The following is a 14946-nucleotide window of genomic DNA, read 5'->3' as shown; positions in this document are numbered from 1 at the left end:
AATGGTGGATGACTCCTAGTTTTTTGGCTGGAGTAACTAGGTAAATAGTGATATGGAAGATTAAAGAAAGAGCTATTTCAAGGAGATGGGAAATTAAGAATTCTGTTTAGGACATGTATATTTGAGATATCCTCCAAGTGGAAAGGTCAAATAAGCTGTAGACTATATGCAGTTAGAGGTCAGGGTTGGATATATAGATATGGAAGTCACTGGGGTACAGAAAGTATGAGACTGAATGAAGTCACATATGGAGAGTATGAGTAGAGAATAGAGAACAGTGAAGGGCTGATAACTCCTAAATTTAGAGACAAAAAGAAGAACTGGAACAAGTAAAGGGTCCTGAGAAGAAGCAGTGTAGTAAATGAAATAAGAGAATGTGAAGTTTGGGAAGCCAAGTGAAGAAAGTATATCAAGAAGATGGAAGTGAACATCTGTGTCAAATTCTATAAAGAATTTAAAAACTTTGAGGAATAGATCAGATTACTAAAATTTGGCAGGATGAAAATCTTTGGTAACCTTGACAATTTTGAAACCATGTCAGTCCTTTTTAAAAAGCATCTATAATTTTTATAGCCTCTTGCACTATAATGGTAAGTATATACTTTGGGTCACAAATTGGATGTCATTTATACACAATATTTAGCTTCCAATTCCCCACTTCCCACATGTTGATAACCAGCTGAATGACGAAAAATGTCATAGCAATTTAGAAAGACAGGCACTGATTTGCCTTTATTATGCAAATACATCATGCTGGATATCAATAATAGCAAAGAAGAAGGATTAAACTAGCAATGCCTCCTGTGGATCTGTGAAGAATTTGAGGTACCCTTAACTGTCCACATATAGAATTTAAACTTGGAGTTGAGTAATTTTTGCTTTCCCTCAATATTTTGACCTCAAAATAGATAATGAGCTTGCAAGTTAACGATTTCATGGTGGGTGGGATGGGGGAAATTAAGACTAATAGATTAATAGGAAGTTGAGTTATATAAATTATTTGTTTCTTGTATAATTTATTCTTAAAGAATCTTATAGAATATTATAAAACAACACTGTTTGATTCTTCAAATCCACCAAACAAGAACTGAGCTGCCTCTCCCTACCTCCAAAGATAGAGAAAAGGAACTAAGTGACAAAATAAAAATACAGAGAATTTTCTTTTAATTTGCCAAGTTATAAAGAAGAAAAAGTAAAGTTTTATTAATAAAAGGGGGGGAAACTTATATCCTCAATCACCAAATTAATCAAAAGCACTTTTCCTCAGTGAGATTCCACATGAAAACCCTTGAAAGGCTGGGACTGAAAACAAAAAGATGAGCCATTCAAAATGAAAGATCAATGAATCCCCATTTTTATCTTGGACATACATTTAAAACCAGTTAGCTAACATGAAGTCTGCTTATAAATAAAACTTTATCAGTGTTTCAAGGCTTTTAATCATAATTCCTAGAAATAAGAGCTAATCTATATTTTCCACTATGATTCTTTGCCTAGTTTTTAAGAAATAGATATCAACTAAAATTATCGAATCACTTTCAAAGAAAAAGATTTTTTATTCTGATTTTTAATTGTTGTATTACTTGAGCTTTCCAATTTTAAATCTGGTACTGAGTATAAGGATTATTGCATATTTTATGGACTGTTGATGATAGAGTAGAATAGTACTGTGCAGTTGTTATTTTAGAAGACATAATTTTAATCCCAATACATTCAAATCTATGTAGAAATGAGCCACATTGTAACAGGATCCCACATGTGGAATTACTTATCTTTTGCGGAATCTGCTCAGACCATAATTTGTCTTTTAAACTGTCAGTAAACCCTGGGGGTAAGCCCAGAAGCCATGTTTATATTAAAAGACCCCACCTTCCTATCCAGAGCTGAGCCAAACAGCTTTTGATGGGAAATCTGGGAATTCTCCTGGGAGAGAATCTGTTGGTCAGTCTCTAAAGATAGATGGATCTGTGACAGGTAAACTCAGAGGGTTTGGAATGGCCATGCTTAGCCACGGACTCACCAGGAAGAGAACACAGCATGTAGATAAAGAGAGAATCGCAGAAGGAAGCAAACACTAGGCCTTGAGACAGATGGAATATTTCCTTATGTTTCTGGTTTCAGTTCCATGGTAAAAGTTTTTGCCTTGAGGCTTCCCTGTATTTTCTCAATAAGTGCTGCAAGTCCCCCTTGACTAAGAACAACAACTGTAGCAGCATGGTTAGGTGAGTTGCAGCCCTATGGCAGTGCCTTCCTCCAGGCGCGTATTTGTAGGGAGTAAGGAACTGAAATAAGGATAGTACACACCCCAAATTCCCTCCCTTTTCCTAAACTAACCACATCATCCTCAATTTTTTTCTCTTGATCATCTGAAAGACTGTTTAATTTCAAAATGAAGAGGTGATTCTATAAAGCTGACAATCACACAACTTTTAGTAAAATAAGAGAATAATTTTCATCTACTATTAAATACATTTTTTTTAATGAAAGGAACATAACATCTAGAAGTGCTTCTGTAAAGATAAAGTATTATACTTACATTTTATCCTCCAGGATCTTACAGGATTTCTTCATGTCTTCAACCTGTTGTTCCCAATGTCTTATTGATTCTTGTAGTTGTGATATCTCTAAATTGTGATCACTAAGAACCTGTTGAAAATTCAGTAAAATTGGGGCATTCAATCATCATCAAATGATTCATGACAGAAGTCCAATTCACTAAATATTCATGTATCATCCATTCAACTTTTACACTGGGGGTGTCCTTTAGTTAAAATAAAAAGCAATCAGGGGCTTCACTGGTGGCGCAGTGGTTGAGAATCTGCCTGCCGATGCAAGGGACATGGGTTTGAGCCCTGGTCTGGGAAGATCCCACGTGCCGCGGAGCGGCTGGGCCCGTGAGCCACAACTACTGAGCCTGCGCGTCTGGAGCCTGTGTTCCGCAACAAGAGGCCGCGATAGTCAGAGGCCCGCGCACCACGATGAAGAGTGGCCCCTGCTCACCGCACTGGAGAAAGCCCTCGCACAGAAACGAGGACCCAACGCAGCCAAAAGTAAATAAATAAATTAATTAATTAAAAAAAATATATATATATAAAGCAATCATTATACTGCTTGTTTCTTTATAAAACAAACTGAGACAGAAATAATCCTGAATTCATCAGAAAAGAAAACAAAATTTGGGAGGGAGAGAAACCAATTATAGCAATGTGAAAACTATAAATACAGTTTTCAAGACATGAATTCATCTTGACTACCATTTAAAAAAATTAAATATACATTTTCATAATTATTTTCAACATGTTATTCCAGGATACTAGAATGAGTATTATAAAAAGAAAAGTCAAAACAAATTGGGTCTTTCACCTTAGTTGATAGCTATGTCCATGTTGCAAAGATTTTTTTCTTAATATTTAATCAGTAATTTAGAAATGGAAAAATTGGGTACTATGAAAAAATATTAGCATGATTAAAAAGGAAATACGGATGGAGAAAATTCATAGTGAACATATTTTTACAACACAGTTTTGGAATAAAGAAAAGGGAAAGCAAACTTATCAGAGCTTGGGTCTGCATTTCAGCTTGTGAGGGAAAGTGGAGCTGAGAGAAAAGCTGATCAAACAAATTCCTTTGCTCTCTGGCATAGAGCTACCATGGACAGATTATTTAGAGCCACCTAACCCTGCACATCAGTGTGGGGTCAGAAAAACACCTGTTGGGGGTATAGAGGTTCTTTCAGTCATGCCAGGTGAGACAGGTGGGTGAAAGCTCCCCAAACTATTTTTTTTTCCTCTAAAGCACTCATATGACTGAACTTGTGGGCTATAAGTAGTTCCAGAGTTAACAGGAGTCTGAAATCCTAGATATGCCATCAAAAATTAGCAGAATGTCCAAAGAACTCTGACCAATAATCAGGATTAGTGACTATACACTGAAGGCCCGTCCTGCCTGACATCCATAACCTCTAGCCCTCGATCCTCCCCGCCCTGGACATGTAGGGCACCTTGAGAATCACACATCATTATTCTTTTCTGCCAGCATCACACCAGTTTGACCTGGCTGCAGAGTTTTCTAAACTAAAAGCACCACATGAAGATGAACCTGAAATTCCCTGTAGTCTCAAGTCCATAGCCAAAATGTTGTTTTCTAATCTCAGGCAATAACAACAACAAACTTTACCAAATACAAAACACTCAGCTAAAAGCCTTATAGGCATGACCTCATTCTATCTCCACAAAAGCCCTTTGAAATAGGTAATATTATTACCACCATATTATAGGTGAGGAAACTTCGGGTTGGTAAAGCCAAGACTTGAACCCAGGTCTCTGTGATACTGAAGTTCGTGCTTTAAACACAATTCTCCACTGGTAAGGTGGGGTGGGGCGCTGGATTGGGGGGAGGAAGAGAATGACACTGGAGATGAGTTTACCCCTGCCACCTCAAGCCTTGACTTATTTGTCTTTAGAGATCTTTGAAGAACAGGTTAAGGAACATATACTTCATTTTTCCAAACCAGGTGGTGTGCTTGGCATAATTTATGAGGCCCCAACTAGGGATATGAGCTTAGGCGTGCCGATAAGATCTGTTTTATACAATCCCCGTGTTCTCCTTTGAGCCTAGCCTGACTCATGCTTCCTTACTATGTTGATATATGAAGAAACAGATAATCACCTTTTTAAACGCACATATCTGGGGGAACTTTTTGATTTTACTAATGTTTTGTAATTGGATGTCATAATAGATATATTGTAACTATAATGGTCAAAATCACACTATAAATAGTATTGATATAATGGAATTAACTGAAGACTCTGATAAGCAATGCGATGTTTTAGTATTACTGTTGCCCCACATAGTTTTACATGTAATTCTGAACACAAATAGAAGAAATACGCTAGACTCATTAATTCAACTGTGATAGATTAACAGGTGTTTCTGTTTTAATTAACGTAGAAGTAGTATTAATATTAACCTCTTCAATTATAGTCACTGCATAAGCTTCAGTTTTCTTATCTTTAAAATGAGGGTAATCCTCACAAAATATTTATCACAATACTGGCTTTCACTCGATGTTGTTAATTTTTTTTTTTTTTTTTTTTTTGTGGTACACGGGCCTCTCACTGTTGTGGCCTCTCCCGTTGCGGAGCACAGGCTCCGGACGCACAGGCTCAGCGGCCATGGCTCACGGGCCCAGCCGCTCCGCGGCATGTGGGATCTTCCCGGACCGGGGCACGAACCCGTGTCCCCTGCATTGGCAGGCGGACTCTCAACCACTGCGCCACCAGGGAAGCCCAATGTTGTTAATTTTTAAAAATAGAAGTACACACATCTACACGTGGAACAACACCTACAGAACACCTACTGAACGCTGGCAGAAGACCTCAGACCTCCCAAAAGGCAAGAAACCCCCCACGTACCTGGGTAGGGCAAAAGAAAAAAATAGAGACAAAAGGATAGGGACGGGTCCTGCACCAGTGGGAGGGAGCTGTGAAGGAAGAAAAGTGTCCACACACTAGGAAGCCCCTTCGCGGGCGGAGACTGCAGGTGGCGGAGGGGGGGAGCTTCGGGGCCGCGGAGGAGAGCACAGCAACAGGGGTGCGGAGGGCAAAGCGGTGAGATTCCAGCACAGAGGATCAGGGCCAACTGCCACTCACCAGCCGAGAGGCTTGTCTGCTCACCCGCCGGGGCGGGCGGGGCTGGCAGCTGAGGCTCGGGCTTCAGTCGGAGCGCAGGGAGAGGACTGGGGTTGGCAGCGTGAACATAGCCTGCAGGGCGTTAGTGCACCGCGCGGCTAGCCGGGAGGGAGTCCGGGGAAAAGTCTGGACCTGCCGAAGAGGCAAGAGACTTTTTCTTCCCTCTTTATTTCCTGGTGCACGAGGAGAGGGGATTAAGAACGCTGCTTAAAGGAGCTCCAGAGACGGGCGGGAGCCGCGGCTAAAAGTGCGGACCCCAGAGACAGACATGAGACGCTAAGGCCGCTGCTGCCGCCAGCAAGAAGCCTGTGTGCGAAGACAGGTCACTATCCACACCCACCTTCCGGGGAGCCTGTGCAGCCCGCCACTGCCAGGGTCCCGGGATCCAGGGACAACTCCCCCGGGGAGAACGCACGGCGAGCCTCAGGCTGGTGCAACTTCCTGCACTCCGTGACCCTCCCTACCCCCCCGGCCTGAGTGAGCCAGAGCCTCCGAATCAGCGGCTCCTTTAACCCCGTCCTGTCTGAGCAAAGAACAGACGCCCTCCGGCGACCTACACGCACAGGCGGGGCCAAATCCAAAGCTAAGCCCCTGGAAGCTGTGAGAACAAAGAAGAGAAAGGGAAATCTCTCCCGGCAGCCTCAGAAGCAGCGGATTAAAGCTCCACAATCAACTTGATGTACCCTGCATCTGTGGAATACATGAATAGACAACGAATCATCCCAAATTAAGGAGCCGTGTGGATGAAAGGCTCTTGGTGCTGCAGCCAGGACTTAGTGCTGTGCCTCTGAGGTGGGAGAGCCAACTTCAGGACACTGGTCCACAAGACGCCTCCCAGCTGCACATAATAGCAAACGGCTAAAATCTCCCAGAGATCTCCATCTCAATGCCAGCACCCACCTTCACTCAACGACCAGCAAGCTACAATGCTGGACATCCTATGCCAAACAACTAGCAAGACAGGAACACGACCCCACCCATTAGCAGGGAGGCTGCCCAAAATAATAATAAGTCTACAGACACCCCAAAACACACCACCAGACGTGGACCTGCCCACCAGAAAGACAAGATCCAGCCTCATCCACCAAAGCACAGGCACTAGTACCCTCCACCAGGAAGCCTACACAACCCACTGAACCAACCTTAGCCACTGGGGACAGACACTAAAAACAACAGGAACTACGAACCTTCAGCCTGCAAAAAGGAGACCCCAAACACAGTAAGATAAGCAAAATGAAAAGACAGAAAAACACACAGCAGATGAAGGAGCAAGATAAAAACCCACCAGACCTAACAAATGAAGAGGAAATAGGCAGTCTACCTGAAAAAGAATTCAGAATAATGATAGTAAAGATGATCCAAAATCTTGGAAACAGAATAGACAAAATGCAAGAAACATTTAACAAGGACCTAGAAGAACTAAAGATGAAACAAACAATGATGAACAACACAATAAATGAAATGAAAAATACTCTAGATGGGATCAATAGCAGAATAACTGAGGCAGAAGAACAGATAAGTGACCTGGAAGATAAAATAGGGGAAATAACTAATGCAGAGCAGAATAAAGAAAAAAGAATGAGAAGAACTGAGGACAGTCTCAGAGACCTCTGGAACAACATTAAACGCACCAACATTCGAATTATAGGGGTTCCAGAAGAAGAAGAGAAAAAGAAAGGGACTGAGAAAATATTTGAAGAGATTATAGTTGAAAACTTCCCTAATATGGGAAAGGAAATACTTAATCAAGTCCAGGAAGCACAGAGAGTCCCATACAGGATAAATCCAAGGAGAAATACGCCAAGACACATATTAATCAAACTGTCAAAAACTAATACAAAGAAAGCATATTAAAAGCAGCAAGGGAAAAACAACAAATAACACACAAGGGAATCCCCATAAGGTTAACAGCTGATCTTTCAGCAGAAACTCTGCAAGCCAGAAGGGAGTGGCAGGACATATTGAAAGTGTTGAAGGAGAAAAACCTGCAACCAAGATTACTCTACCCAGCAAGGATCTCATTCAGATTTGATGGAGAAATGAAAACCTTTACAGAAAAGCAAAAGCTGAGAGAGTTCAGCACCACCAAACCAGCTCTACAACAACTGCTAAAGGAACTTCTCTAGGCAAGAAACACAAGAGAAGGAAAAGACCTACAATAACGAACCCAAAACAATTAAGAAAATGGGAATGGAAACATATATATCGATAATTACCTTAAATGTAATAGGACTAAATGCTCCCACCAAAAGACACAGATTGGCTGAATGGATACAAAAACAAGACACATATAGTTGCTGTCTACAAGAGACCCACTTCAGACCTAGAGACACATACAGACTGAAAGTAAAGGGATAGAAAAAGGTATTTCATGCAGATGGAAACCAAAAGAAAGCTGGAGTAGCAATTCTCATATCAGACAAAATAGACTTTAAAATAAAGCCTATTAGAAGAGACAAAGAAGGACACTACATAATGATCAAGGGATCAATCCAAGAAGAAGATATAACAATTGTAAATATTTATGCACCCAACATAGGAGCACCTCAATACATAAGGCAAATACTAACAGCCATAAAAGGGGAAATCGACAGTAACACATTCATAGTAGGGGACTTTAACACCCCACTTTCACCAACGGACAGATCATCCAAAATGAAAATAAATAAGGAAACACAAGCTTTAAATGATACATTAAACAAGATGGACTTAATTGATATTTATAGGACATTCCACCCAAAAACAACAGAATACACATTTTTCTCAAGTGCTCATGGAACATTCTCCACGATAGATCATACCTTGGGTCACAAATCAAGCCTTGGTATATTTAAGAAAATTGAAATTGTATCAAGTATCTTTTCCGACCACAACGCTATGAGACTAGATGTGAATTACATGAAAAGATCTGTAAAAAATACAAACACATGGAGGCTAAACAATACACTACTTAATAATGAAGTGATCACTGAAGAAATCAAAGAGAAAATCAAAAAATAACTAGAGACAAATGACAATGGAGACATGACAACTCAAAATAAATGGGATGCAGCAAAAGCAGTTCTAAGAGGGAAGTTTATAGCAATACAATCCTACCTTAAGAAACAGGAAACATCTCGAATAAACAACCTAACCTTGCACCTAAAGCAATTAGAGAAAGAAGAACCAAAAAACCCCAAAGTTAGCAAAAGGAAAGAAATCATAAAAATCAGATCAGAAATAAATGAAAAAGAAATGAAAGGCAAGAAATCATAAAAATCAGATCAGAAATAAATGAAAAAGAAATGAAGGAAACGATAGCAAAGATCAATAAAACTAAAAGCTGGTTCTTTGATAGGATAAACAAAATTGATAAACCATTAGCCAGACTCATCAAGAAAAAAAGGGAGAAGACTCAAATCAATAGAATTAGAAATGAAAAAGGAGAAGTAACAACTGACACTGCAGAAATACAAAAGATCATGAGAGATTACTACAATCAACTCTATGCCAATAAAATGGACAACCTGGAAGAAATGGACAAATTCTTAGAAAGGCACAACCTGCCAAGACTGAATCAGGAAGAAATAGAAAATATGAACAGACCAATCACAAGCACTGAAATTGAAACTGTGATTAAAAATCTTCCAACAAGCAAAAGCCCAGGACCAGATGGCTTCACAGGCGAATTCTATCAAACATTTACAGAAGAGCTATCACCTATCCTTCCCAAACTCTTCCAAAATATAGCAGAGGGAGGAACACTCCCCAACTCATTCTGCGAGGCCACCATCACCCTGATACCAAAACCAGACAAGGATGTCACAAAGAAAGAAAACTACAGGCCAATATCACTGATGAACACAGATGCAAAAATCCTCAACAAAATACTAGCAAACAGAATCCAACAGCACATTAAAAGGATCATACACCATGATCAAGTGGGGTTTATTCCAGGAATGCAAGGATTCTTCAATATACGTAAATCAATCAATGTGATACACCATATTAACAAACTGAAGGAGAAAAACCATATGATCATCTCAATAGATGCAGAGAAAGCTTCTGACAAAATTCAACACCCATTTATGATAAAAACCCTGCAGAAAGTAGGCATAGAGGGAACTTTCCTCAATATAACAAAGGCCATATATGACAAACCCACAGCCAACATCATCCTCAATGGTGAAAAACTGAAAGCATTTCCACTAAGATCAGGAACAAGACAAGGTTGCCCACTCTCACCACTCTTATTCAACATAGTTCTGGAAGTTTTAGCCACAGCAATCAGAGAAGAAAAGGAAATAAAAGGAATCCAAATCGGAAAAGAAGAAGTAAAGCTGTCACTATTTGCGGATGACATGATACTATACATAGAGAATCCTAAAGATGCTACCAGAAAACTACTAGAGCTAATCAATGAATTTGGTAAAGTAGCAGGATACGAAACTAATGCACAGAAATCTCTGGCATACCTATACACTAAGGATGAAAAATCTGAAAGTGAAATCAAGAAAACACTCCCATTAACCATTGCAACAAAAAGAATAAAATATCTAGGAATAAACCTACCTAAGGAGACAAAAGACCTGTATGCAGAAAATTATAAAACAGTGATGAAAGAAATTAAAGATGATACATAGATGGAGAGATATACCATGTTCTTGGATTGGGAGAATCAGCATTGTGAAAATGATTCTACTACCCAAAGCAATCTATAGATTCAATGCAATCCCTATCAAACTACCACTGGCATTTTTCACAGAACTAGAACGAAAAATTTCACAATTTGTATGGAAACACAAAAGAGCCCGAATAGCCAAAGCAGTCTTGAGAACGAAAAATGGAGCTGGAGGAATCAGGCTTCCTGACTTCAGACTATACTACAAAGCTACAGTAATAAAGACAGTATGGTACTGGCACTAAAACAGAAATATAGATCAATGGAACAGGATAGAAAGCCCAGAGATAAACCCACGCACATATGGTCACCTTATCTTTGATAAAGGAGGCAGGAATGTACAGTGGAGAAAGGACAGCCTCTTCAATAAGTGGTGCTGGGAAAACTGGACAGCTACATGTAAAAGTATGAGATTAGATCACTCCCTAACACCATACACAAAAATAAGCTCAAAATGGATTAAAGACCTAAATGTAAGGCCAGAAACTATCAAACTCTTAGAGGAAAACATAGGCAGGCAGGACACTCTATGACATAAATCACAGCAAGATCCTTTTTGACCCACCTCCTAGAGAAATGGAAATAAAAACAAACATAAACAAATGGGACCTCATGAAACTTAAAAGCTTTTGCGCAGCAAAGGAAACCATAAACAAGATCAAAAGACAACCCTCAGAATGGGAGAAAATATTTGCAAATGAAGCAACTGACAAAGGATTAATCTCCAAAATTTATAAGCAGCTCATGCAGCTTAATAACAAAAGAACAAACAACCCAATCCAAAAATGGGCAGAAGACCTAAGTAGACATTTCTCCAAAGAAGATATACAGACTGCCAACAAACACATGAAAGAATGCTCAACATCACTAATCATTAGAGAAATGCAAATCAAAACTACAATGAGATATCATCTCACACCAGTCAGAATGGCCATCATCAAAAAATCTAGAAACAATAAATGCTGGAGAGGGTGTGGAGAAAAGGGAACCCTCTTACACTGTTGGTGGGAATGTAAATTGATACAGCCACTGTGGAGAACAGTATGGAGGTTCCTTAAAAAACTACAAATAGAACTACCATATGACCCAGCAATCCCACTACTGGGCATATACCCTGAGAAAACCATAATTCAAAAAGAGTCATGTACCAAAATGTTCATTGCAGCACTATTTACAATAGCCCGGAGATGGAAACAACCTAAGTGTCCATCATCGTAGGAATGGATAAAGAAGATGTGGCACATATATACAATGGAATATTACTCAGCCATAAAACAAAACGAAATTGAGCTATTTGTAATGAGGTGGATAGACCTAGAGTCTGTCATACAGAGTGAAGTAAGTCAGAAAGAGAGAGACAAATACCGTATGCTAACACATATATATGGAATTTAAGAAAAAAAAATGTCATGAAAAACCTAGGGGTGAAACAGGAATAAAGACACAGACTTACTAGAGAATGGACTTGAGGATATGGGGAGGGGGAAGGGTAAACTGTGACAAAGCGAGACAGAGGCATGGACATATACACACTACCAAACGTAAGGTAGATAGCTAGTGGGAAGCAGCCGCATAGCACAGGGAGATCAGCTCGGTGCTTTGTGACCGCCTGGAGGGGTGCGATAGGGAGGGTGGGAGGGAGGGAGAAAAAGAAAAATAAAATAAAATAAAAATTAGCAACAACAACAACAAAAGAAAAATAGAAGTATAGAGCTCTGAAGTATTTTCTAACTCAAAGAGACAAACAGTCTCCTTTCCATATTAGTGTACTCAATATAAATGGAGAGCCTAAATTCTGTTTTATTATCACACATTCAGAATTAAGGAATCTGCCCATGTTTATTCACTTTGTTATGTAAAATAAAGCAATCTCACACAAACATTACATATGATTCTATATCCATTTGGTCAGTTCTGTATGTATTTTTTAAAAAACATTTTTACAGTATTTTGGCCCATCAAATGCAATGTGTACCTAAGCATTCCAAACTTCCTTCTTTCCATCATATTCCTAAAGAAGAAAACACAATTGCCCTATAACACTTTAAATGTCAGAAAAGATTAACATGCCGAAAACATTCTCCCCCGATGGCATGAAGATTAATTAATATCAGCTCCTTTTTTAAACCACCTGCTATTAGTTGTATTCAAGGCAGTGTATATTGAGGTGCTTGGGGTCGGGCTTGAAGAAACATAGTTTATTCTTTCTTACCACTCTGCTGGCAGCAAGGGTTTCTCTCATTTTTGTCATTTTAAGCCTTAATGTATCCAATTCTTTCTTCTTTTTGTAAGTCTCCTTTCTCTTTAGTTCACAGAGTTTTTTATATTCATCAATCTGTAGTGACAAACATAATAAACAAATCAAAAAGCTTAAGAGGACAACACAGTTTAGGAAATCTTTTTTTAAATTTTGTCAACCTAATTCATATTTAAGTATACCATATTCAATCTAAGTATATTATCAAATTAAAAAAAACAGGTTTGCTTAGTTTGAAGCACCAGAGGAAAAATAATAAATCACAAGGATCAAACTGTAATTATAAAATGTTGAACTAGTAAATTTAGAGGAACAATGAAACAATGATCATTAACAGCAAATTATAAAGGCAACTGCCACTGTAAAATTTACTAGTAAAACATCATAGCAATTGTTACCAGATTTACTGTGCGCTAAGCACATCAGAAGAGTCAAAGGAAGGAATTAAGAATTGTTTGGAAATCTAAATTCACGTTATTTCATGAGAAGTAAAACAGACCAAAAACAAAATCACTGAAGATAGGGCAGCTCACAATCCTAAACAACTTACCATTTTGTCATCCATACCAGCCCCTGAGAGCTAAAGGATCCTTATCTCCATTTACCTGGGCTTGTTTCAAAAGCGCCCAGTATTTGGTAGAAATGTTTTGCAGCTGTGTCTTAAGAGATATTCAGTGGTCAAATGCCCTGAACTGACTGTGACTTGACCACAGGAGTGCTCTGCCTGCGCAGATGAGGCCTAGAGGTGTCAGAAAGTTACCTTTGCTTCATTACCATGTTAAGATCTCTGCCCAAAGGGGGCATTTATACTCTGCTAGGCACAATTCATGCCCTGTGCGAGGAAGCATGGAAGACTGTGCATGCCCTAGCTGCTCTGGCTGCCTCTGTAAATCTCTGCCCCCTTCCTAGAGCCCTGATGACCACCGCCTCCTAATCCTTAAAATTCCCTTATTCCCCTCCCTTCAGGCAGATGGTACTTTTAGAGCACAAGCTCTCCCTTCTCCACTCCTTGATCAATGATTCGAGTTTCTGATCTTGAACCCGGTCTCGTTTGATTGGCATTTGCAACACTGGGCAAAGGACCCATTGAGGGGGTCACTGATCTGTTGGGGATTGATAAAAGAAATTTTCACATATTGAGATATAGGAACGCGGAGCGACTAGGCCCGTGAGCCATGGCCACTGAGCCTTTGTGTCCAGAGCCTGTGCTCTGCAACGGGAGAGGCCACAACAGTGAGAGGCCCGTGTACCGCAAAAAAAAAAAAAAAACTATACTGAAAACCATGCTTCTCTGGAGCAGCTTCTCAGAGTAATCTGGGAAGATGGCTTCTGAGCTAGTCCTTAGTTTGGCTCAAATAAAAAACTCTTCTATTCTTGTTACAGATTGATTATTGATTATTTTCAGTAACAGATTAAATAACAGTTTTCCTATGATTAAACATATTGTGATTACCTGTCAGATCCTATTGAAATGAGTCACCTTATCAAAATCAGACACATCATGGATTTGTCTGGCAAAATGAATTATGAAGAAAAAGGTGACTGAATAGTAAGGCCAGAGAAAGTATATTTAACTCTGTATTAAAGAGTTATGAAAACATGTTTGTGTGGCTTTCCATCAAAGCCACCAGCCAATTCACCCAAAGTGGTTACTCTGAATGAATGTGATCATTATCAGTTATCTCTGCACTAGGGCACAGGTGCATTAAAATGAAACTTGGTGATAATAAATTTTGTTGAAAATTGAAATTCTGTGCTCATACTTTGGCCTAAGCCTTCTCCCAAGGTCTTGGGTCTTGCAATTATAGAAGTAATATTAGCAAAAACTCTTTTGTGTTAGAAGAGAACTTACGGTTTGAAGACTCTGACAGCTGTAAACAGCTTTTCCTTTCTCATTGGAAACAAAGGGAATTAACAGGCTGTTACTATGGCATATGATGTGCATTTAATGAGCATTAGTGGTTGAGTCCTTAATATCCACTCCCAGTTGGTCTAGCCCACTAGTACACGTTTTCCCTTAGGATCCACTATTGTTCTGGGGTGGGCACTGTCTTAACCTGGCCGGATCAGACATAGCAAGAAACTTATGTCCTTGGTTGGGAAAGGTTTTCTTCTTTCTACTTGAGAAAGGAAACATAGTCCAGTTGTCACTGGCAGCCGTCTTGTGATGAAGAGGGAAACCAGCCTTAAGATGAAAGATGGAGGAGGGATGAGCTACTGAATTAGCTAGTCCTGCAGTCTGCCCAACCTTGGGAATTCCTACTGTGTAAGATAATAAACGTCCTTACTATTTAAGTCAGTTTGAGTCAGGGCTTCTGCTATTTGCATCTGAAAGTATC

General features: G+C 39.5%; 1 protein-coding gene across 1 annotated transcript in view; it reads right to left on the bottom strand.

Annotated features, from left to right (window-relative positions):
• Positions 1–14946, bottom strand: part of CCDC175 (coiled-coil domain containing 175) — a gene marked incomplete at its 5' end in the record, with an annotated part of 74351 nt that overhangs the window by 45628 nt on the left and 13777 nt on the right. Inside the window, 2 exons of the mRNA XM_079913567.1 lie at positions 2537–2646; positions 12563–12685. Of these exons, the coding sequence (XP_079769693.1) occupies positions 2537–2646; positions 12563–12685 (233 nt within the window). The remainder of the gene's footprint in view (positions 1–2536; positions 2647–12562; positions 12686–14946) is intronic.

Source organism: Stenella coeruleoalba, assembly GCF_951394435.1.
Source record: "Stenella coeruleoalba genome assembly, chromosome: 2".
Lineage (NCBI taxonomy): Eukaryota > Metazoa > Chordata > Mammalia > Artiodactyla > Delphinidae > Stenella > Stenella coeruleoalba.
Note: the sequence above shows the minus strand (reverse complement) of the source record. Positions and strands in the feature narration are given on the sequence as shown.